This window comes from Artemia sp. Qi Xiang Cuo, chromosome 3 (genome assembly GCF_049724085.1).
Source record: "Artemia sp. Qi Xiang Cuo chromosome 3, ASM4972408v1, whole genome shotgun sequence".
NCBI lineage: Eukaryota > Metazoa > Arthropoda > Branchiopoda > Anostraca > Artemiidae > Artemia > Artemia sp. Qi Xiang Cuo.
The window spans coordinates 10,561,552-10,586,947 of record NC_142796.1 but is presented as its reverse complement, the minus strand read 5'-3'; the positions used below and the strand labels follow the sequence as shown (position 1 = coordinate 10,586,947).

The 25,396-nt window shown below is 33.5% G+C and overlaps 1 protein-coding gene across 2 annotated transcripts in view; it reads right to left on the bottom strand.

Annotated features, from left to right (window-relative positions):
• Positions 1-24,137, bottom strand: part of LOC148953752 (spatacsin) — a 121,859-nt gene extending 97,722 nt beyond the window's left edge. Inside the window, exons 1-5 of one of the 2 annotated variants that reach the window (XM_089108468.1) lie at positions 24,079-24,126; positions 11,720-11,916; positions 8,297-8,442; positions 3,876-4,030; positions 138-344 (exon numbers count right to left, since the gene is read on the bottom strand). In XM_089108468.1, the coding sequence (XP_088964594.1) occupies positions 138-344; positions 3,876-4,030; positions 8,297-8,412 (478 nt within the window). In that variant the 5' untranslated portion in view covers positions 8,413-8,442; positions 11,720-11,916; positions 24,079-24,126. Of the gene's footprint in view, positions 1-137; positions 345-3,875; positions 4,031-8,296; positions 8,443-11,719; positions 11,917-24,078 lie in introns of both variants that reach the window. The other variant, XM_089108467.1, reaches the window with a different exon arrangement.
• Between the last annotated feature and the right edge of the window lie 1,259 nt (positions 24,138-25,396).

Below are 25,396 nucleotides of genomic sequence, written 5' to 3'. Positions count from 1 at the left end.
GTAATGAAATCGGGTTAAGTAAGGTTGAACTCTGCTGCTTTTTAAGAAGGGTGAAAGCTAGCGTATATTTCTCTACGTGCTATAAACTTGACTAGCATTAGGCTATGATACTTAATAATCAGAAAAAAAAGACTTACTTAACGTTTTGCTTTCTGGTACGAAGAAAAACAAAAATTTATCTGTCTTATACAACAAAGAATTGGCAGTAACTTGTAAATTCCAGGCGATTTCTAAGGAGACATCTTTGTCATTTCTAACGCTGAAGATTTGTGACTCGCAGCATCTACAGATGAAACCATTTCCAAACACCTCAAGGATTCTAATGTCCTTTGGTGAATCAAAACCTGCGCCATAGAAAAATTAAATTAACAACGTTTGAATACTTCTAACCTCCGATTCATTCATTTAGAAAACTTTTTTGGAAAAAAATAATTCCCTTTGCTGTGCAGAATTAAATATGTAACACTACATGGGGAGTTATTTTTAAAAACTTGAAGTACGCCCCACAATGGGGAATGTTCTTCCAAAAAGAAAATTACATTATTGCCTTTCCCTTCCCGGCCAACTAACATTAGAAAGAAAACTTAACTTTTTTAGTACATACCCTTTGATATATTTGCTTGTCAAACTTTGGCTGGGATACTATGTATTTAGGACATCCGACACAAGTGCTAATTTGTCCGGTCAATAGGTCATTCGTGCCCCCTGACAAGTCAGGTCATTTTCCCATGAAGCATTCTTTGACCTTCTTTCCAGGCACGTGTATTGCTAGGCTCAGAATTAACAAATCGAAATATTTAGTTGCAAATACTAGCATCTTCTGCTTTAAAAAGTAAAAAAAGCTTGACTTTTAAATGTCCATATTAAAAAATTGACAATAAAAAAAGAGAAGAAATATTAATTTTAATAGTTAAGTCTCAGTCGCAATACGTCAATAAAGTTTTCAGCAATAGATGTATGTGACCTATAAGGCCCTGGAATAGTGATTTCAAGCTATGCCTCCGTCTCTTGGCAATTTAAGCAGCTTCAAAGATCTTCTGAAGACATGTTAACTAGGAAAAAGAGTTTGACTTGCACCCTGCTTCTCTCAGACCAGCAGAAATATAAGACCCTAGGATAGTGTTTTCAAGCTATGCCTCAATCCCTTCGCCACTTAAGCAGCTTGAAAGTACATGTGAAGACAAGTTAACTAGGAAAAAAACTGAGTTCGGCTGGCACCTTGTTTTTCACAGATCAGTATCGCCTAGAACCATGAAGCCCTGGAATAGTGTTTTCAAACTAAGCCTCAGTCCCTTCGCTACTTCCATGGCTTGATAGATCCTACGAACACATGTTTAGTTGATAGAAAATTGAGCTTGGCATTTATTCTGCTTATCTCTGATCGTAAGCTTTGGCAGGGTTCCCACAGCTTGAGCTAGATAGTAATTCAGATATGAATCTTTGTTTTAATTGGGTCGTTAATTTTTTTTTAAGCATTATAAGTAGGAAAAGGATCCGGTAAGGATTTCAAGACACCTTCTACTTCTACAATTTGAGACGTTGAAATTATTAATGTCTTAATCAATCAATTATTTAATAAGCAGGTCGTCCCCGTCTGGGGTGGGAGGACGTCATAAAGAAGGATTTAAAGGAAATGGGAACTTCGTGGGCGGGTGTAAAAAGGGAGGCTTTGAATAGATTGGGGTGGAGGAGGAGCGTGCGTAGTTGTGTTGGCCTCAGGCGGCTTGGTGCTGCGATGAGTTGTTAGTAGTAGTAGTAGTATTCCTAGAATTTTAGCTGCGGAACATGATATTTTCTGAGTACAAAACAAATCACTTTTATGGTGAAAGGGGAAGAATTTTACATACTTATTTAAAAAAAAAAACTTTCGAGGAACTAAGTAGGGCCGTAAATCTGTTAATTACCAGCGCAAATCTGTTTAGACTTAGCGCCACCGAAATTATCAGATTTGTTTGACAAATTTAACAGAATTTCCAGATTCACTGAAATACTTGTTTTTATCATTTACAAGATTCTTTGTCACTTTGACATTATTTTTTTAAACCATTAAGCACACATTTGCTTCCCATAGACCTAATATAATCGTCTCGAGAATAAACCAACCATATATTCAGTCATCAATGCGGCACATTCAACTGTGTTGCAGCAGTACTTTAAACTGAGTGTATCAGCATAATCCCGTTCATCACCGCCACACTTTGGCAGTAGTGCAAAGCTGCAGCAGCAGGATTGCTACCTCACATTGTGAAACTCAACTATCTGACCGGCAAAAAAGTACTGCAAGACGAACAAAAATATTCCGTCTTCTGACTCTTTTTGGGGGTATTTTCATTGAAATTTTTTTTTCTGTATTTTTTTTTATCGAAAAATCGAATAAATCGCCCGCCGCTACATTTTCAAAAATACATTTTGCCCCTCTCCCTAAATTTTCGTGAATTGAAGCCACTGGTTAACATCAATGTGATGATGCAGCATTAAAGCAGTAAGGGCACCAAAATAAAAACAAATTTTGTTCTCTAGGCCTATTTTGGGTTTATTCATACTTGAAAACCCCGATTTTCCAGGGCTGCGGAGTCGGTTATAAGTCATAACCGACTCCAACTTCAGACTTTTTCAATATACCGACTCCAACTCCGACTCCATTCGACAATTTGCTAGAACTTTGACTCCAAAGCTCAGTTTTAAAGTTTAATTAAACTAAATTTTACATGTTATAAGCGACTCCAGCTCCAACTTCACTAAGCAAAAATTTACTAAAACTCCGACTCCACAGTCCTGTGCTTTTCTAAGGGTTTTCTCTTAATCATTTCAAAATTATGACGTTTTCAGGACAATAACTCATTTTCTTCAGAATTGCCAAGTTGAGTCTCGAAATCAAATAAGCCAAACTAATTGGTTAAATTTGAAAAGCTTTTCGTCTGTTAAAAAACTTAAATCTATCAACGCGCTGGTTCCTAAGAAAAATTAAATCTTTAAAGGAAAGATTAAGCTGTTTGATGTCATTTGTTTATAGCGCATTTTTAGTGCCTTTTCCTCCATATTTCTTTTTTCTTGATTTGGCACTAACCATTACCAAAAGCTACGGAAGTATTTTTCATCAAAAATATAATTTTTGATTTTTTCCTAATATTTCAAGACACATAATGGTTGAGTAACTTTCTATTTAACCAATCGGAAAAATCAGGTTTCTTATGTAGGCCTACTATCTTTCGTGCTTTAACGGAAAGTACTCAGCAGTAGGCCTAAAACTTTCTTCAGGTATGCTCTAATTCATTATTTTGGAAAAAAATGTCCAAAAACAAGATAAATGCTTACACATGGCAGCCCTGTGCAGAAATAAATTCAACACAAAAATATAAATGCTCTACCAAATTGTCTTATTTGTAAATTTGGCTTTAAGACAGTAAGTACAGAAATCTGGACGTAATTACCTTTCGTACTCACTAAACAAATGAGGAGAAGCCAACGACCAAAGGGCTCAATATATAACGCAATTACCTTTCGCACTCACTCAACAAATATGGAGAAACCAACGACTGAAGGGCATTATATATGACGTAATTACCTGGACGTAATTATCACACTCACTCAACAAATAAGGGAAAAACATCGTCTGAAGGGCACAAACTGGTGTATGAGGTAATTATCTCGACGTAATTATGTTCGTACTCACGCAATAAATAGGTGTATGACGTAATTACCTCGATGAACGTATCTTTAAACAACGAGTGAAGGGCACAAAATGGTAAATGACCCAATTATATGGATGTAATCATCTTTCGTACTAACCCAGCAAATAAGGCGAAAACAACGACTTAAGGGCACAAATAGGTGTATGACGTAATTATTCAGATATACCTATCTTTCGTACTCACCAAACAAATAAGGGGAAAACAACGACTGAAGGTCACTAAACTGAATATGAGGGTATGTTTCTGAAATTCCAACGGGTATGACACTAGCATCAAAATATGTAATTCCACTGTTATCCACAATGCATAGGATATTCTTGGAAGGATGCCAACCAAAACTAAAAAAGAAAAATTACTTAAATACATTAATAAATGAAGAATTTATATAAACAACACGATTATCCATCTATACAAATTAACCGTGGAATACGTTTATCCGCGGTTGCCAATCCACCCAATTCTGCTAATAATTGAAACATTGCTGCACACTGGACAAATACATATCGCTGGCAGTGTACACAAGAAGCTCCCAAATTTATATTATATTTCCAAAATAAACATTTTTGGATCCAATACCCAAAAATGTCAAAATCACTTTGAAGTCATAATAAAGTGAAAATTTTTTCATTTATTGGATATCAGTAAAGCACTAGAGTATTGGTTTTATTTTACTGATTGTCTTATATCTACTTATTTTTCTTATTTTTTCTCTTTTTCCTTTACTAATCATTTTTCTTAAAAAGATCCCAAAAACTGAAGCCTAAATATTCGGTTTCAACCACTTATTCCAAATATTTCTTTCTTTTTTCACCATAGGTCTTTAATGAAATATAAAGCAATGATTTATATAAAAAAGTTTGACTCGATTTCATACAAAAAACAGAAGATAACGAGGAAATTTGTGAACACACTGAATACAACCTAAGCGGATATTTCGGCTATATATGCATAAGCCATTATTAGCGAAATAAAATAGAGAACAAAAAAGAAAACAAACTTACACAAAAAGTCTCACCAACAAAATAAATTAAAAAAAATAATAAATGAAAGAGTCTCAGCGTCGTCACCTCACATAAGTTGAACTGATCAAAAATTTGAACAATTCCTGATCGCAATACTTGCCCGTTCTGACGCTGTGGTGTGGTAGTGAGGAAACATGTTCGTTTTGATTGAAACAGGTTTGTCATAAATCATTTTTATAAGCAAGTTTGTGCAAACAGGGTTAAGTATAGACTCACTCAAGTCTTTATTTAGAGATGTACTATCATTTAAATTCCATTTAATTTCAATTGCTTCATGGACAATTTGTTTGATTCCCAGGTCAAAAGTCAGTAGTAGTAGTAGTAAACGTCAAATTGTAGGGAATGGCCGGGGTAAACGTGGTCGCTTAAACCTGAATCAAAAGATGTTAAACTGTTTTTAGAACTTAATGCTTATGCTACGCTTTCTTTGTATGGATGTAAGCGTCTTCCTCAGTATTGGTAGGTTCTGCCAATGCAATAATTACCAAACTGCAAGTTTTCTCTTCTTTGACTCTATACTCTGACATCTATACTCTTCCTTGACTCTGTACTTCTTCTATACTTCTATACTCTTCTTCTGACTTCGATACTCTTCTTTGACTAGTAATTGAGATTTATTCATCAGAAATTTATTCATCAATTACCAAAACTGCAAGTTTTCTCTTCTTTGACTCTATACTCTGACTTCTATACTCTTCCTTGACTCTGTACTTCTTCTATACTTCTATACTCTTCTTCTGACTTCTATACTCTTCTTTGACTAGTAATTGAGATTTATTCATCAGAAATTAATTCATCAATTACCAAAACTGCAAGTTTTCTCTTCTTTGACTCTATACTCTGACTTCTATACTCTTCCTTGACTCTGTACTTCTTCTATACTTCTATACTCTTCTTCTGACTTCTATACTCTTCTTTGACTAGTAATTGAGATTTATTCATCAGAAATTTATTCATCAATTACCAAAACTGCAAGTTTTCTCTTCTTTGACTCTATACTCTGACTTCTATACTCTTCCTTGACTCTGTACTTCTTCTATACTTCTATACTCTTCTTCTGACTTCGATACTCTGCTTTGACTAGTAATAGAGATTCATTCATCAGAAATTAATTCATCAATTAACAAAACTGCAAGTTTTCTCTTCTTTGACTCTAGACTCTGACTTATATACTCGTCATTGACTCTGTACTTCGTCCAGACGTCTATACTCTTCTTCTGACTTCTATACTCTTCTTTGAATAGTAATTGAGATTAATTCATCCGAAATTAATTCATAAATTACCAAAACTGCAAGTTTTCTCTTCTTAGACTCTATACTCTGACTTCTATACTCTTCCTTGACTCTGTACTTCTTCTATACTTCTATACTCTTCTTCTGACTTCTATACTCTTCTTTGACTAGTAATTGAGATTCATTCATCAGAAATTTATTCATCAATTACCAAAACTGCAAGTTTTCTCTTCTTTGACTCTATACTCTGACTTCTATACTCTTCCTTGACTCTGTACTTCTTCTATACTTCTATACTCTTCTTCTGACTTCTATACTCTTCTTTGACTAGTAATAGAGATTTATTCATCAGAAATTTATTCATTAATTACCAAAACTGCAAGTTTTCTCTTCTTTGACTCTATACTCTGACTTCTATACTCTTCCTTGACTCTGTACTTCTTCTATACTTCTATACTCTTCTTCTGACTTCTATACTCTTCTTTGACTAGTAATTGAGATTTATTCATCCGAAATTAATTCATTAATTACCAAAACTGCAAGTTTTCTCTTCTTCGACTCTATACTCTGACTTCTATACTCTTCCTTGACTCTGTACTTCTTCAATACTTCTATACTCTTCTTCTGACTTCTATACTCTGCTTTTACTATTAATTGAGATTTATTCATCCGAAATTTATTCATCAATTACCAAAACTGCAAGTTTTCTCTTCTTTGACTTCTATACTCTTCCTTGACTCTGTACTTCTTCTATACTTATATACTATTCTTCTGACTTCGATACTCTTCTTTGACTAGTAATTGAGATTTATTCATCCGAAATTAATTCATCAATTACCAAAACTGCAAGTTTTCTCTTCTTTGACTCTATACTCTGACTTCTATACTCGTCCTTGACTCTGTACTTCTTCTAGACTTCTATACTCTTCTTCTGACTTCTATACTCTGCTTTGACTAGTAATTGAGATTTATTCATCAGAAATTTATTCATCAATTACCAAAACTGCAAGTTTTCTCTTCTTTGACTCTATACTCTGACTTCTATACTCTTCCTTGACTCTGTACTTCTTCCATACTTCTATACTCTTCTTCTGACTTCTATACTCCTCTTTGACTAGTAATTCAGATTTATTCATCAGAATTGAGAAGAACAGTTGAATTGTTTTTGAAAACAACAAATAAATTATTTTTCAAACAATTTTTTTTATTTTTTAAGTGATTTTTGGGTTGTAAGGGAAGTAAACCGCGTTTGTAGGTTTATTCAAATCATTTTAAATCCATGGAAGATGGTTAGAATTGAAGTGAAGGTATCTGTTATTTAGTGTAGGTTTTCTGTAAACGGTAAAATCGAGCTTATCTACACTACGGATAATCAACACATCTAAGGATGAAATTTTACCATCTTGTTCTGTCTCTACAGAGAATTGTAGATTTCCATCATAAGTGATTATATGGTCAAGAAAAAATTTAAGTTTGATTCAATCCCAAAATGAAGCTGAAAAAGTGAAATGTAATTGCGATTTTAATGGTGTGATTACGAACGAAAAATTAAAAACTAAATGGACTGGGACTTAAAATTCATTTTATGACCAAAAAAAAAAAATTCAGACCCGTTTTTCCAAAATAGAGGAGTGAAGAAGCATGGCAGTTACCTGGTAATCAACAATGATACATAAACTACTAGATAACATTAGTTACAAAATAGAGGCCAAAAATAAGGTCCCTTTGTTCCAAAGTGAAGAAACAAACCTGCTATCTGGTACTTAACCTCAACCTCAATATAAAACCTAGAAATACAATTTTAAAACAATTTCCACTGTTAAGGATAAACAAATAGGCCTATCTAAAAAAAGATCGCTTTCGAAAAAACAAAAAGTACTTTACTCTCTTTGGGTTTTTCTCATTTTTACAGTTTTATTGAACTTTCTCTGTCTAGGAGATTATATGCTCAAAAAGGGTGGTAAAATAGGAAAAACTTGTATTTCAAGAAAGACTTTCACATGCAATAAAAACCAAAATTATGCTTCTTGGAAATTAATAACTATGAACATTTAAAGCTAAAAAATACATTTCAAACTTAATAAACAACAAGCCATAGCAACAATAATCAATAATTCAAGACAAAAGATGAAACACAAAATTTTGAAAATGAAATCTTCAAAATCCGTTTATAGGTAATATTATGGCATTCATATATACAGGTTATATCATGACTGTTTGAAAGTAGGCATGATATATCTGCAGAGATGAATTATAAAATGTGAATGGTTAGGATGAAAAGATAAGACGTGAGATAAAAGTATGAAAAGAGCAATTAGAAATGACAGAAAAATTAGAATTTGTACAGACCTATTTACAGTTGAATTGAGGAATTCTGGATTAGCTGGTTTTTGATTGTTTATGTCAGTGTATATGGCATGGTATTTGTTGTCAAAAAACAGCTGCAAATCATGACTAAAACTCATTGTGTCAACTGCAAGTATGCACGACTACCCCTGAAAAGAAAACTGATCATCAGATATTAGCTGATCAGAGTCAATGCAGTAAAACTCACTTAGTAAAAAGCACAGTTTATATAATTATCCAGTAAGCTTATCGCAGATCATTTCTGGTCTTCGTTCTCGGTGCGAACAAAAAGCTCCTCCCACTTATTTCTTCACTTATGGATCAGTGTGTTTGCGTCTATCAATGAGAAATGGTTACAAAGAGCATAATTCGTAATAGAGGGTTTCCACTTATTTCCGATTGTTTCGCGTCTGACTTATCTACCCATGAAAAGATTTGATGCCGCTTATGTTTATATCTGCAAAAACGTTCTTTGGAGCACTCGCACCCCGGTCCGGGTTTTCATAATGGGTGAGATAGGGAGTGATCATACTGGATAATTATATAAACAGTGGTAAAAAAGCAAAGTGTCTCCTGTTGTCCTATCCACTTTGTATGATGGGGTGGCAGTGGAAATTTGGAAGGGGGTTAATCTGATTAGATATTGGAAGTTCTGGTGCCTTTTTAGGGGGCCAATAAGTGATTGGATGGTAACCAGCATCTAAACAAAGGACACTACAAGAACTTCAAGCTCAATTTCCATCATTCACCTATTATTAGAAAATACTTTATCCATATTTCTTAGTTACTACACAATCTCCATGGAACAGTATATTAAAACTTTACAAGCCTTCACAAGTATATCTTCTTTCACAAAGACAAGAACCAAGGAAAATTTCAGAAAAATAGGCCTTCCTACAGGCCTCCTACAAACTTTCTCACATGTCAATTGCCCTTATATCTATGAATATTTTTCTTTCTAGACATGAACCCATGTATGTGCCTGTTTCTAATTGAGGTTTTATAGAAGCTAAGTAATTTACATTCTATTAAGTATGTAACTGTATATAAATAGATTTAAAACTACAATCTATTACCAATTTGGTCTATTTACTTTTTGATTACTTTCCAAAATAAAGTAAGATTCAAAACCTTAAACAGAACCAAGTTGACAACAAGTGAATAAAAGAAAATATAAGAAAAACTAATACACTCCCCCCCCAATGGCCAGAGCACTTGAATACATCTGTCACTATACCGTTATATAAAACGGAGATAGCATGGGTATAAGGAATTACTGTATGATCAGTTTGGGCAATGGTCTTAAGCAAGCTTTTTGCTAAAGTGTTGGGGAATACATTAGATAAGTGGCTAGAAAAATCACAGAAAGTTACTGAAATACAAGCAGAATTTCACGAAAATTATAGCACTGTAGGTCAAATTTCTATTTTAACCAGTCTAATTAGGAAATATACCAGGAAAAAAGAGGATAAGTTGTTTGTGGCCTTTTTAGAATAAAAGGAGCTTTCGATATTGTAAATAGGGAAATTCTTATGCATTGTTTGATTAATTTAGGATTACCACAACAGTTTGTGCGAATTTGAATACAAATGTATTTGATGGTAAAGTTTGTAGTGCGGGTTGGTAAGAAAACATCGAGGGAAATATTTAGCAGGTAAGGGGTAAAACAAGGTTGTACTTTGTCACCGAAGTTATTTTCGTTGTATATTAATGACATCGAAAGCTATTTAAGGAAAAGTAAATTAAGTGAATTGCAATTATTCGATAAACAAAATGTGTGCACTTTTGTACTCCAATGATATAGCTTTATTGGCAAATAGTAGAGAGAATCTTCTGCATGCATCAGAGAGTGCAGAATAAGTATTTTAAGGAAAAATGACTGGTTTTAAATCTGAAGAAGCCACCAGTAATGGTTTTTGCAAGGTGAGCAAAGACATCTGAAGAAAATTTTAGTTACAGGAGGGGAGCAAAGGATATATTACTAAGAATATAGGAGCAAAGGATATCAAGCTACAAAAGCGTATTTTTGCAAGTAGAATAGAACCTGCTATACATTATGGAGCACAGATATGGGGACACGAAAGGGGGGGGTGGGGGTGGAGAGGATACAGCTACCTTATTTTTAAAAGATTAATAGGGTAAGATAAAAAGTTTAATAGCATTGTTATAAAGGGTGACCTGTGTCTTTTTAGCTTAAGAAATAAACGGTTAGTACGCATGGTTGGTTATTGGGAAAAAATTATTGCTATGCCACATTATCGGTTAACAAAAAATGCTTTCAATGAAATGCTATTGGATAAAAGAAAAGATTCTTGGCCTGTGCAAATTAAGAGTATACTAGACAATTATGGGCTATGAGGCTGGAGGAATAATGGCATTGGGCCTGGGGTGGATATAGGACTAATTGCACAAGCTGTGTAAAACGAGCCACAAATTCAAGAGATCAGGGTTAGCAAGAAGACAAGATCTATTCAGAATCCTTTGAAATATGTAGAAAAATAACAAAAGCTCGGGGATAAGAACTATATATAAAATTTGAGCTTCAAAATAATACATCAAAATGGGGTATATTACTAAGGGGGATTTTATGCCGCTTAAGAGGAGAAGAAAGTATTTAGGGAGGGTTAATGTACGGAGTGATCCCTTCTCTTGTCTGATGTGCGGGGAATCTGAAAATTTAGAACAATTTATGTATTATTGTTAAGAACTGATGGTACCTAGAAAGAAAGTTTTTGGGAAGGATGTCATGCAGAAAAGTTGTTTAGAAAATAAAATAGGAAGTAGTTGCAAAGTGGATATTAAGAATCTGGAAAATTTCGTGAGTGCAGGGATGAGACATAGGGAAGGTTTTCTATTGTAGTGTTATTTTCAAAAGTGTTTAAAATTATTATGTTTTATGTGTTTTTGTTGTGTTTGTAACATCCATGGCCCATGGGGCTTTTCAGAGAAATATATATCTATCTATATGTAAACTAATAATATAATTATAATATATGAATTATAAACTATAATGTAATAATTATATAACAATAATTATAAACTATATACTATATAACTATAATAATTATAAGCTATAATATATAAATTATTAGTTTATGATAGTATATATAAACTAATAAAATAAGTGAATATAAGAAAAACTAACTGCACTAATTTCCAAGGATGTTAGACAATATACAAGGCAGACATACATGCAGTATTTTCTTTTGGGAGAGTGGGCATTAATAGGAAAAGGTCCAAAAATATGTGGAAAATATATGAAATTATAGTTTAAGTTCCAAGAATCTTAGGGTTTTTACAGGGAAGACATAGGCTAGTAGCCCCTCAGCTCCACTGCATATTCCCTTGACCAATAGTAGTGAGTAATTTCATGGCATATTTTTGGTCAATTTTCAGCACAGTATAAAGATATAGCAGTAAGTTAGCCGCAGATAATTTCTGGCTCTTCATTCTCGGTGTTAACAAACAGCTCCTCCCACTTCTTCTTGCATTAGCGCGTACAAACAGCTCCTCTCATTTGACTTTCCATCAGTGGCCAATTACCCTGGAACACGTATTTCGGCAGAAACTTTCTCAAAATGACTTTGAAACCAACTTGAGAATTCGAAACCTACTTATAATTCCTAAAAAACATCTAATAATAACATTGCACTACTAATTACCGATTTTAATATATGTATTGGAATAAATTAATTTAAAATTAGTTTCTTCAAAATTTAGTGTTCCAACGTTGAAGCCAAGTTTCGCGTTCAAGAGAAATCTGACTTGTCTACCCGTGAAAAGATCTAATGTCGCTTATGTTTCTACGTTCTCTGGAGCACTCGCACCTCGGTCCGAGTTTTTATAATGGGTGAGATAGGGAAAGATCATACTGCCTATAATTTATATACTGTGATTTCCAGGGACTGTTTGGTTTTCAATCACTGCTATAGTTTTTACACTATGAGTCCCTGCAGAACTTAAGAGTTTTTCCATGGTGAATTAACAGAGAGATTGAAAGAGATTATGCCTACCTGCACCTGTACTATCTCAGAAACTGTTTGAGGGCTCAAGGTGAAACTTACAAATTCTGTGAACAATTTGCTAAGGGATGGAATCTAAAAATTTGGATGGAGGTAGCATTTTTCAAGCCAAAACTCCCATATTTCTTCTATAAAATACCAGAGTATTTTACATCAGATTTTAAATTAGGATTTCTTTCTTGATAAATATTTGAGAATTTTTTATGCTAGGTTACTTTTTTAGAAGTTTCCAACCAGTTTTAACATGTTCAACCCCAGTAATTGTCAATATTGTATGTTTGCTATTATTTGTTCTTGTTATTTCTTATCAACAGTTGTTTCAAGCCAAAGCAAGCCAAATTGAAATCAAAATTACCAAACTTTTATATGTAGCCTAGAGCTAGGCCCCGGCGCCACGCCGGCGGATCGACCGAACGCCGCCGACGAGACCCCCGGTCGAACGTTCGTAACGCCGCCACCGGTAGAGGCGGCGGCGTTCGGTCGACTTTAATAATTTTGTGGCAATTCTTTATTGCGTCAACCGCAAAGTCGGAGCTTTTCCTTCTCGTATGGTTTAGTATTTAGATTTTCCTGATTAGAAATCAAGCAGGGCTTACACTATCCCCGAATTTTCGGGAATTTCCCCCAAAATCTATGCGTCACCCCGAAAAAATAATTTGGTTCCCCAAATCCCCGAAAACCACGCAATCACGGTACCACCCCTAGCGATTTATCACCAGTGACTTTTCCTGCCAAATATTACTTTGCATACCATAATTCTTCACTACTCTCTGGTTCGTTAATTTTCGTTTCTTTTGTTACTTTGCATAAACACCAGACAGATGCAATATGCAATTGCATTGTAAATATTGCAATATACACAGCTCTTCATATGTTGACAAAACAAAGTATCGTCTTTATGAAATGAGTTTAAATCATTTCGAATGTAGTTTCCCAATCGCTATTTCTTACATCATTCGTAGTCATCAATTTTATTTTCAAGTTGAATAGAATTATAGAACGCATTCACTACTATACAGCTTCAGCCTTCAGCTGGATTTTGAAATTGACAGCCGACAGATTGTTTCTACAGCTGAATTGTAAGTTTGCAGATTTTTTTTTGTCGTTTTTAGATTAGATTTTCTTAATGTTTAATACTCAATTATTGAACCTCTGATAGAAAATACAATCTTCTTTCTGAAACATTTTTACCCTCCCCCCCCCCCAAAAAAAAAACCTTCCATTGAGACAAAATTTGGCCATAAACGAAGCGATGTACAAGGCTGGGGAATTAAAGATTGAACCGGAAGTTACCCCAAAACTATGATTCATAAATAAATTGTAAATTATTGCCTATAGGGGGGGGGGGGATAGGGGGCTATCATTTTTAAATGATAATACCTCTTTTTTATTGAAAGCAGGGATGCCAAAAAGATAATTATTTTTCATTTAAAGTGGGGACAGAAGAAAATGATATCAAATTCCCTGGGAAAGCATTGAAATATTTTGATAGACCCAAGCCCCCCCCCCCTTTAGGACTTGTTCATTGTCTTGGGTATTTTGCGATTTCTTATAGGCTACTGGCCTAATTTGGCTTTTGTGTGTGCTCCCTTTTAATTAGATTCTTTGGATCTTTAGAATGCCACGGCGAATCTATGACTCAGTTTTCCAATAATTTGAGGTATATCTGAGTAATTTCGACATTTTTGTTGTCGTCTTTGTACCCCTTTACTCATGCCCTCAATTTTTTTTCAAGGAAAACTAAATTGTTTAACGTTATTTTGCGTGTTTGTTTTGAACCATATAGCAACCTAGTTAATTATTAAGTAAATTATTCTTCTAATGAAAGCTGAGACGGCATCCTATCAATGGGGTATCCAGAGGGGGGGCCGAATTAGAAAGGTCACTTGAAGAGCAAAAGCAGAAGAACTCGTTGCTCGAGCGTCAAATGCTACTAATTGAAGTGAAAGAAAGAAGTTCAAAAATGATCATACACGGCTTACCGACGGATATTAATCCGAATCAATCCCTTGAAGCTCACGTGAAAGATCTACTTAAAAATACCTTAAAAATTGAGTCATCTGTGTCAATTAACAAATGTAACCACTTAGGAGGAAAAACTGTCAATATAACGAATAGACGCCGTAATCAAAGTCAATCACGTAAACCGGCAGTTAATCCCGCGATAATTAGGCTCGGGAATGATGCTGAAGCTTATCTAATTATGGAAAATGTATCCAAACTTTAGGTCTCTGGAATTAAAATTTGCATAGACCTTCTTCCAGCACTTAACGCTTTATGCACATGGTTCCTTATTAAAGCAAAAGAGATGAAGGAGTCGGGAAAGATTATTGCTTCTCGGGTTAAAAATAAAGGAACCCATGTGTGGCTTGAGATAAAAAAAATGGTTCGGTGTTAAGGGAGAGAGCTGATCAATAGCTGAATAGGATAGTAGTAATCTAAGTTTATATTTATAAGATTTTGTGGAGTAGTTTGTTTATTTTGTGTTAAGTGCGCTAGTTGTTAAGTTAGTTTATAATTTTTTATTTTTTGATGATTATTATTATCTTATTTTCGGCGGCCCGTTAAAAAAATTATCATAATTTTTATTATGTGGTTTTTTATTTCTTTTTTTTTTTTTTTTTTTACCAAAAATTTTATATTTAATTTTATTAATTTTTTCCAAAATATTTCTGATTTTCATTATAGAAAGTTTTAATGTTATAAATTTATGTTTTTTGGTTTATGTTTGTTTCTTTTAGATGAAGTTCTGATTACAATTGTGTCTCCTTTGACTCTCCGTATGGTTGGTAAGTCACTTTTTGTCAATGAGTATACCCAGCATTAAGATAATGGATGATAGACTTTATAATTTCGAGGAGCTCCCCCTAGATTTAGGTAAAATATTTGAGAATTTATGCAAAGATTACAATGTTTTTGATAATGATGGTTCATTCTATCCCAAAAAATAAATATCTACTCCCTACCCAAGTTTTAAATAAAGGCGCTAATATTAGAATGGCATTTTTGAACTGTTGCGGGTTACTAAATATTTTTGATCGAATATCCCTGTTTATTTCTCATCATAATTGTCTTCGCCTCTTGTGAAACATTTTTAAATGATTTGACAAAGACATTTATTAATAAACAGGATTTAAGAAATTATCTTTAAACAGGATTATACTTTTTTTCAGAATAATCGGATTAAAAAAAAGTGTGGGGTGGGTTTTTTCATTAAATCAACAATTCAGTCAGATCTGGTGAGTGAATTTGATCACCTATATCTTGAAATGGCGTTTCAATTTTTGGCAGTTAAAATAGATATAAAGGGTATGAAAATTTTGTGTTGTGTTTTTTACCGGCCTCCAAGTTCTCCTGCTTCAAAATTCATGGAACTTCTTGATGATTGTGTGCTTATTGCTTCGAAAAAATATCCAAAAAAAGTTATCATGGGTGACCTTAATGTTTATTTATCTAATTCTAATAAATAATTTGTAACTTTCATAGAATCTATTCTGACGGGGATTATTTGTTAGCGGTTTGCTTGTCCCGTGGTCCCTTGTCAGCTTATGGACCCTAAACAATAATAACGAAATATTTTACTTCCCTTATTGATAATTTGTTTCCGAATCTGGAACTAAAGTCTAGTGATGTGGTTATTGAAGATTTTTCAGACCATTTGATGCTTGTGACCAACCTTCACTTGATTACAGAGTTTAATAGGCCTACTAAAAGAAAAATGAAACTGACTAATAGAAATTCCGGAAGTAAATCTAAACTATAGCTTTCTTCAAGATTTTCTTCTTGTTTAGAGTCTTTTGACCTTGATTTTCATGATGTATTTTTTGTGAAATAGTTTAAACGTTGTTTCAATAATGCTTTCCCTCTCTGCCAAATATCAAGAAGCAATAGTATACAGCTGATTAAACCTTGGATATCTCCTGGATTGCTGTTATCAATAAAAAATAAGTATCTGTTATATAAGGCATATTTAATGCATCCATCTGAAGTTAAATTAGCTGAATTTCGCAGATACAAAAATTATTTAACAAAAACTTCAAGATCAGCAAAAAGTCACTACTTCTCCGAAGCATTTGTTTAAGCAGAAGGGTGCCCTAAGAAGACATAGGAAATAATTAATAAGTGCTTAGGAAAGCATAAGACCCATGATCTTCCTGATGAATTAATATCTGAGGATGGAACTAAACTTGCGACAGGGAAAGTAGAAGTTGTCAATGCATTAAGTATACACTTTGCAAAAATTGGCGAGGAATCATATCTACCCCCGTCTCACAATTGATCCATTTTTCTTACTCCTGTAACCCCAGATGAACTTTTACTTACAACAAACCTTTTAAAGAATGGATCTTCGGAAGGGGTTTATGGGCAATCTACTAATCTGATTAAGTAGGCTACATAAAACAGAATATTGTAATCTCGCTATCCCATGTGTTCAATCTCTTTTTTAAAACCAGAAGATTTCCTTCTTGTTTCAAGTCTGTAAGAATTATCTCTTTGTATAAAGGAGGAGACCCAAAGAACCCAACAAACTATTGGGTGATTTCAATCCTGTCTACATTTGGGAAGTTGCTCGAAAAGTGCCTATATAACCATATAGTCAGCTTTTTAATGAAATCAAAATTTTTTAGTCTGATGCAATTTGGGTTCTGGAAGTCTCACTCTACCGAGCATGCTATTATGGCAATGACTCAGTTTGTTCATGATGCCCTCGACAAAGGTGATATTCCTGCTACAATTTTTATTGACATTAAAAAGGCATTTGATACGATTTCCCATAAAATACTGCATACTAAACTTGATAACTGCAGCATAAGAGGCCCAGTTAATGACTTACCTAAAGTAATATCATACCTAAAAAAACGAAATCAGTATGTAGACGGAGGAGATACTTCTTCCTCATCAGTATCTCAATCTCAGTCAGTTGGAGTCCCACAAGGCTCTATTTTGGGTCCACTCCTATTTCTTATCTATGTTAATGATATCAGTAATAGTATCAAATATATTGGCATTAACACATTATTTGCTGATGACCCAGCATGCAATGTCAGCAGCCCCGACTCTAGATCTTTGAAGCTTAGGTTGGAATCAGCACTGAAGAGGCTTATCTTATGGTTTTCAGGAAATAAATTGACTATTAATTGTACTAAGACAAAATTCCTCATCTTCTCTCATACTGGGAAAACAGCACTGGAAACTATGATGATTAATATTTAAAAGCCATTCAATTTATCTTTGAATGAAACTGGCAAGGAATACTGGAATGATGAATCATCTGAAATTTGTTCTGCTGTTTTTTGCCCTGAAATCTCTTTATCATTCCCTAGTGCATTCATATATAAATTACTGTCCCATTATTTTTTTGAATAATTTAAAACTCATATTTTTCCTCTTCAGAGGCAACAAAATAAAGCTCTGGATCTATTGAAAAATTACCTGCCTAGCCTGTTTTCTTACCCTGGTAAATTGTCAACAAAAACTATGTATCAAATTTTAAATATCCTTCCACTGAATCTTTTCCCTTATTTCCATTCTGTTCTTTATATGATTAAACACGTTCAAGGTCTTTTGCCTGAGTATTTTTATTTGCATACTAATTTTGTTCAGGATGATAATCAGGTTTTGCATGCATATTGGACCTGTGACAGTTCTGTAGTCCGTCAGGCTTTAATAAAGTTTCGAAGTTCTCGTTTCTCACCGCGATATAGCATTATAAATAATTTGAATAAGTTTTATAGTTTTGTAGGTTTGAATACATCGTTCGCTAATAATAAAACCATATTAGAGAATCACTTAATCAGTAATTATTTATTTGATTTATTTTCTGGGGTGGATGCTCCTCATTTCACTTTATTTATTTGGTTATTTTGATGTTATTCAGATTTTGTTTGTTGTTACAATATGGAGAGTTGAAGAGCAATCTTTTTATTCGAGTATCTGGAGAGAGTATTATTTATTTATTGTTGAGTATATATGAACCCCCACACAAGTTATTCTCACTGTGGGTCATTAATTTGATAGTTTTGTCAAAACATTTTTATTGATCAATAAAACAATAAAAAAAATAAAAAATGGTGGAACAAACAATGGAAAGAACAACAAACAAACACATTAGTAGGGCTATGTATCCATTCATCAGGGGGGGGGGAGGAGAAATATATTGTTGGGTAATGTTTATATTAACAGACTATTCAGGTAACTAAGAAATAAACTTACTTCTATAGTCAAAATTGCATCTTGAATCTAAATTTAACATTTATTTGCATCAGAAATAAACTCTAGTTATAATTGCATCCTGAATCCAAATTTAACTTTCATTTGCATCAGAAATTAACTTTACCCCCACCCCCCTAATATGCAAATATATACCCTGAATGGGTATATATGAGGGTGGGGATAAAGTTCATTTCCAATTCATATGAATGTTACATTTGGATTCAGGATGCAATTCTGACAATAGAGGTTAGTTTGTTTCCTAGCTACCTGAATAGTCCATTAATAAAAACATTGACTATTGACTAATGACTAATAAAATGATCCTGACTAATGACTAATGAATTGACTAATGAAATGATCCTAATGACTATTATCATAGGCAGTGCAATAGGGCTGTCTAAGTAAAGAATGATGTTGGCACAAGGTATTACTTATTTTATTTTTTTGGGGGGGTTTTAGACAAGGGCACTTCATATTAAAGGAGTTGTCATAGAAACTTCACAAAGGGCTCATTTGATTGGAAATTGGAAGAGTTTGTGCTTTTTTTCATAGCCAAAGTGATTGGAAGGCAACAAACACCCCTTCCATGCCCACCATTTCGCCAAACACATCCGATCAAAATTTTGAGATAGCCATTTTGTTCAACATAGTTGAAAGATCAGGAAAATATGTCTCTGAGGAGGACATTCCCGGTAAAATTCTACTTTAGTTACTTTTGGCTATCTTGGAAAGGGGTTGGTTTAGGAAAATGAAACTTTCAGGGATGGATGTACATGCTATGGTATGTCCCGGGAAGGTACTTTGAAGTACTTCCCTCCAGTCCTCTCCCCCTCTATATAATGGTAAATTACTGCACATTACAAGTTGTTTTAACTCATATTTCATCCTATATTACTATCATAATTATAAATCACTGCTTACCTTACACAACTTCAGTTTTTACCCTTGTTCATTAAAATATATTCCAAAATCCTATTTAAATCCTAAACCCTTTAATTTCCTATCCTTGCTGACTATTGTTATGGTATAATAAAACCAGGTTTGTTGTGATGTCACAACTTTGCTTATCAGAAACCCTTACCCTTGAGGGTAGCTGGCACATGCCATAAACCTCTGTGTTGATAAGACCATTTAAACTGTATTAATTAGGGAAAGGATTTGACAAGAGAGACCAGTAAAAATAACTTAATCATTTTTAGAGGACAAATTATGTCATGGGAAGATGTTTTTGAAATCCCTCTTCCACCCAAACTCAAAATTTTCTAAAATTCTACTTTATAAGCTTTTAAAGTATTACTAAAGTACTGAAAGATAGAGTGCTAAAAACATCAGAATCGACTTCAGAGGAGACGTTATATCACGGGAAGGGTTTTTAAAATCCCCCTTCCCCCCAAACTCAAAATTTTCCAAAATTCTACTTTAGAAGAATTCTACTTAAATATCAAAATTCAAGCCCAAATTTTCTAAAATTCTACTTTAGAAGCTTTTAAAGTATTTCTAAAGTACTAAAAGATAGAGTGCTAAAAACATCAGAATCGACTTCAGAGGAGACGTTATATCACAGGAAGAGGTTTTTAAAATCCCCCTTCCCCCCAACCTCAAAATTTTCCAAAATTCTACTTTAGAAGCTTTTTAAATATTTCTATAGCACTAATACATATAGTGCTAAAAACATCATAATCGACTTCAGAGGACACGTTATATCACGGGAAGATGTTCTTGAAATCCCTCTTCCCCCCAAACTCAAAATTTTCCAAACTTATAATTAAGAAGCTTTTTTAATATTTCTTAATAACTAACAGATAGATTGCTAAAAAGATTAGGATCAACTTCAGAGGACACGTTATATTACGGGAAGAGGTTTTTAAACCCCCCTTCCCCCCACACTCAAAAATTTCCAAAATTATAATTAAGAAGCTTTTTAAATATTTCTAAAGCACTAATAGATAGAGCACTACAAATATCAGAATTGACTTCAGAGGACAAATTGTGTTATGGGAAGATGTTTTTGGAATCCCCCTTCCCCCCAAACTCAAAATTTTCCAAAATTTTACTTTAGAAGCTTTTTAAATATTTCTAAAGCATTAACAGATAGAGTGCTAAAACCATCAGAATCGACTTCAGAGGACACGTTATATCACGGGAAGAGGTTTTGAAAATCCCCTTCCCCCCAAACTCAAAAATTTCCAAAATTTTACTTTAGAAGCTTTTTTAAATATTTCTAAAGCACTAATAGATAGAGCGCTACAAATTTCAGAATCGACTTCAGAGGACACGTTATATCACAGGAATAGGTTTTTATAATCCCCCTTCCCCCCTAACTCAAAACTTTACAAAATTTTATTTTAGAAGCTTTTTAAATATTTCTAAAGCACTAATAGATAGAGTGCTAAAAAAATCCGAATCAACTTCAGATGACACATTATATCATGGGAAGAGGTTTTTAAAATACCCCTTCCCCCCAAACTCAAAACTTTCCAAAATTCTACTTTAGAAGCTTTTTAAATATTTCTAAAGCACTAATAGATAGAGCGCTATAAGTATCAGAATCGACTTCAGAGGACAAATTATGCTATGGGAAGATGTTTTTGAAATCTTCCTTCCCCCCAAACTCAAAATTGTCCAAAATTCTACTTTAGAAGCTTTTTAAATATTTCTAAAGCACTAATATATAGAGCGCTACAGATATCAGAATTGACTTCAGAGGACAAATTATGTTGTGGGAAGATGTTTTTGAAATCCTTCTTCCCCCCAAACTCAAAATTTTCCAAAATTATACTTCAGAAGCTTTCTTAAATATTTCTAAAGCGCTAATACATAGAACGCTACAAACAGCAGAATTGACTTTTGAGGACAATTTGTGTCATGGGAAGATGTTTTTGAAATCACCCTTCCCCCCAAACTCAATATTTTCCCCCTTCCCCCAAACTCTAAATTATGTTACGGGAAGATGTTTTTGGAATCCCCCTTCCCCCCAAACTCAAAATTTTCCAAAATTCTACTTTAGAAGTTTTTTAAATATTTCTAAAGCATTAATAGATAGAGTGCTAAAAACATCACAATCTACTTCAGAGGACACTTTATATCATGGGAAGAGGTTTTTAAAATCCCCCTTCCCCCAAAACTCAAAAATTTCCAAAATTTTACTTTAAAAGCTTTTTTTAAATATTTCTAAAGCACTAATAGATAGAGCACTACAAATTTCAGAATCGACTTCAGAGGACACATTATATCACTGGAAGAGGTTTTTAAAATCCCTCTTCCCCCCAAACTCAAAATTTTCCAAAATTCTACTTTAGAAGCTTTTTAAATATTTCTAAAGCACTAATAGATAGAGCACTACAAATATCAGAATCGACTTCAGAGGACAAATTATGTTACAGGAAGATGTTTTTGTAATCCCCCTTCCCCCCAAACTCAAAATTTTCCAAAATTCTACTTTAGAAGCTTTTTAAATAACATCTTCCCATGACATAACTTTTCCTCTAAAGTTGATTCTGATGTTTGTAGCGTTCTATGTCTTAGCGCTTTAGAAATATTTAAAAAAGCTTCTGAAGTAGAATTTTGGAAAATTTTGAGTTTGGGGGGAAGGGGGATTTCAAAAACCTCTTCCCATGATATAACTTGTCCTTTGAAGTCGATTCTGAAACTTGTAGCGCTCTATCTATTAGTGCTTTAGAAATATTTAAAAAAGCTTCTGAAGTAAAATTTTGGAAATTTTTGAGTTTGGGGGGAAGGGGGATTTTAAAAACCTCTTCCCGTGATATAAAGTGTCCTCTGAAGTAGATTCTGATGTTTTTAGCACTCTATCTATTAGTGCTTTAGAAATATTTAAAAAGCTTCTTAAGTAGAATTTTGGAAAATTTTGAGTTTGGGGGGAAGGGGGATTACAAAAACATCTTCCCATAACATAATTTGTCCTCTGAAGTTGATTCTGATATTTGTAGTGCTCTATCTATTAGTGCTTTAGAAATATTTAAAAAGCTTCTAAATATCAAACACCTCTGTATATTTAAAAAGCACTACAAATATCAGAATTGACTTCAGAGGACAAATTATGTTATGGGAAGATGTTTTTAGAATCCCTGGGTGTTTGGCACATGCCAAACACCACAGAGGTGTTTGGCATGTGCCTGCTACCCTCAAGGGTAAGGGTTTCTGATAAGCAAAGTTGTGACATCACAACAAACCTGGGTATTTTTTTAGCCTTGTGACACCTGATAAGGAGACATGTTAAGAAAACAATTCTTACTTTAAAATATGTATAATGATCCTAGTTCTTATATTATCCAATGTGAGAACCTTTATCATCAAGACTTTCCTCTAAAAATCCTCAAAAGAGAAAAAGTTTCCAAATATCACCACGTTGAAAATTCAATGCTAAAGTCTTTTGAAATTGCTGCTGTAAACTGCTGCCAAATAAGCTGTTTTATAGATAGCATTTAGCACGTGTGTAAAAAAAACGTGTTTAAAGAAAAAGTAGTGGTAAATTGAAATTATAGAAATTCTGTGCATCTTTTGTAACCTAACCTGATAACTTCAATTCAAAATCAATGGATTTTTTATATAATTTTTTTTATATTATTTCATTTCTTTTCAATGCTGTGCATATTTTGTATTTTTGGTTTTTTGCCGAAAATACAACATTTTGAAATTCACCACTGCTATTAATATTTTGTATTTATACCACTGCTATTTGCCCTTCGCCACTGCTCTTTAAAAAAAAAAAAAAAAAAATATTAAAAATACCAGCATGAATGCTATCTATAAAAGAACTTATTAGGCGGCAATTTAAAGCAGCAATTTAAAAAGACTTAAGCATTGAATTTTCAACATGGTGATATTTAGAAACTTTTTCTCTTTTGAGGATTTTTAGAGGGAAGACTTGATGATAAAGGTTCTCCTGTTGGATAATATAAGAACTAGGATCATTATACATATTTTAAAGTAAGAATTGTTTTCTTAACATGTCTCCTTATCAGGTGTCACAAGGCTAAACAAATACCCAAACCTGGTTTTATTATACCATAACAATAGTCAGCAACGATAGGAAATTAAATGGTTTAGGATTTAAATAGGATTTTGGAAAATATTTTAATGAACAAGGTTAAAAGCTGAAGTTGTTTAAGGTAAGCAGTGATTTATAATTATGATAGTAATATAGGATGAAATATGAGTTAAAATAACTAGCCTAGTAATTTGCAGTAATTTACCATTATATAGAGGGGGGGAGGGGAGGTAAGTACTTCAAAGTACCTTCCTGGGACATACCTTAGCATGTACACCCATCCCTGAAAGTCCCATTTTCCTAACCCAACCCCTTTCCAAGATAGCCAAAAGTAACTAAAGTAGAATTTTACCAAAAAGGCATTGAGTGGTATGTTCACACTTTATGCACGAGTCAATAATATGATTTGGTAAAAATTTACCCTTTAGCTTAGGCCTAACCTATTTCAGAGACTCTAGCAATAATTCTGATTAAATAAGTCCAGAATTTATTTTGAGGAAATTTCAATACAAATTCAGCACACATGCTGGTTATGCACTCACCATTCAATTCAAAATTTCAAAATTTTATTCTCTTGTCCTAATGCTTAATGACATGTTTTCATCTTTTGAAATTGTTTTGGTAATTCCACGTCTAATAACTCCTCTGACCACTATGAAATAGACTAGATTAGATGTCGCAGATTAATCAATCCTGTGTTGCATAGAATTATCATTAATAACAAATAACTATCTTTCATTACTTACATTCCAAAATATCAGATGGTAAATTTTTTTCGTCAATTTGTTGTATTATTCTGGTACAAATAAAAAAAATCTCAGCCTGTGGTGCATATCATTAGCATATAAAATAGGGGGGAAGGTTGAAATTCAACGTTTCCCATTAGCCGTTTTAAGGATTCGGTTATGACAAATGAACAATTTCAAATTACAATGAATGGTACACATAGGTCTTTTTATTATGATAAATAGGTCTTTTCTTATTATGATAATCTCATATATGCGTTTCCGACACATATTCCATTTAGCAATAACTTGTTTATCGGAAAAATTCTCAAAACTGGAATTGCAACAGTTTCAACAAACACGGATTTTCCTTCTTAGATTTTGTCCTGGTCCTCCTTTGGAAAATCTATCCTCTAAGGTTTTTACATCCAAGGAGCTAAGTATTCTTTCAAAAGGATCAAAATTTGCAATGGCTCAAACACACGTAAATACATAAGAAATTATTTCAAGCGTGGAGTCTGCTATTTTTAGCTCTCATGGTGAAGTCGAAAATTCAGACCTACTCAGAGATGAAATTGTAAAGAGTATTCTTGATTATAGGCCATCTTTGTCGCTTTTAACTCAATCAGAGGAAGAAATTAAAATCCTCTGAAACTTGAAAAAAGACAAAAACACAGTGATTACAAGAGTGGACAAGGGAAACACAGCTGTAATTATGAATTTTGCAGATTATAAAATAAAAGTTAACCCCCTTTACCAGAAATAACAACGAAATAAAAATTGATCCCACGGATAAATACACACAGCATTTGAGAAAAGAACTAGAAATTTTAAAAGACAGTAGACTAATTACCCCTCAAATGTACAAAATATTTTACCCCAAAGGTTGTTCAGCCCCAAAGTTTTATGGTCTGCCTAAAATCTATAAGATAGATATTCCGTTACGTCCTATTGTAGCATGTTATAGTTCTCTGGCTACGGGTATCGGAAGTTTCTTAGCCACCATTTTTAAGCCTCTTTTAAACACACAGAAATCCCATATAAAAAATTCCATAGATCTTGTTGAGAAATTAAAAAATCAAGGTACAACAGAAAAAACTATCTTATCTAGTTCTGATGCAGTTTCTATGTAAAC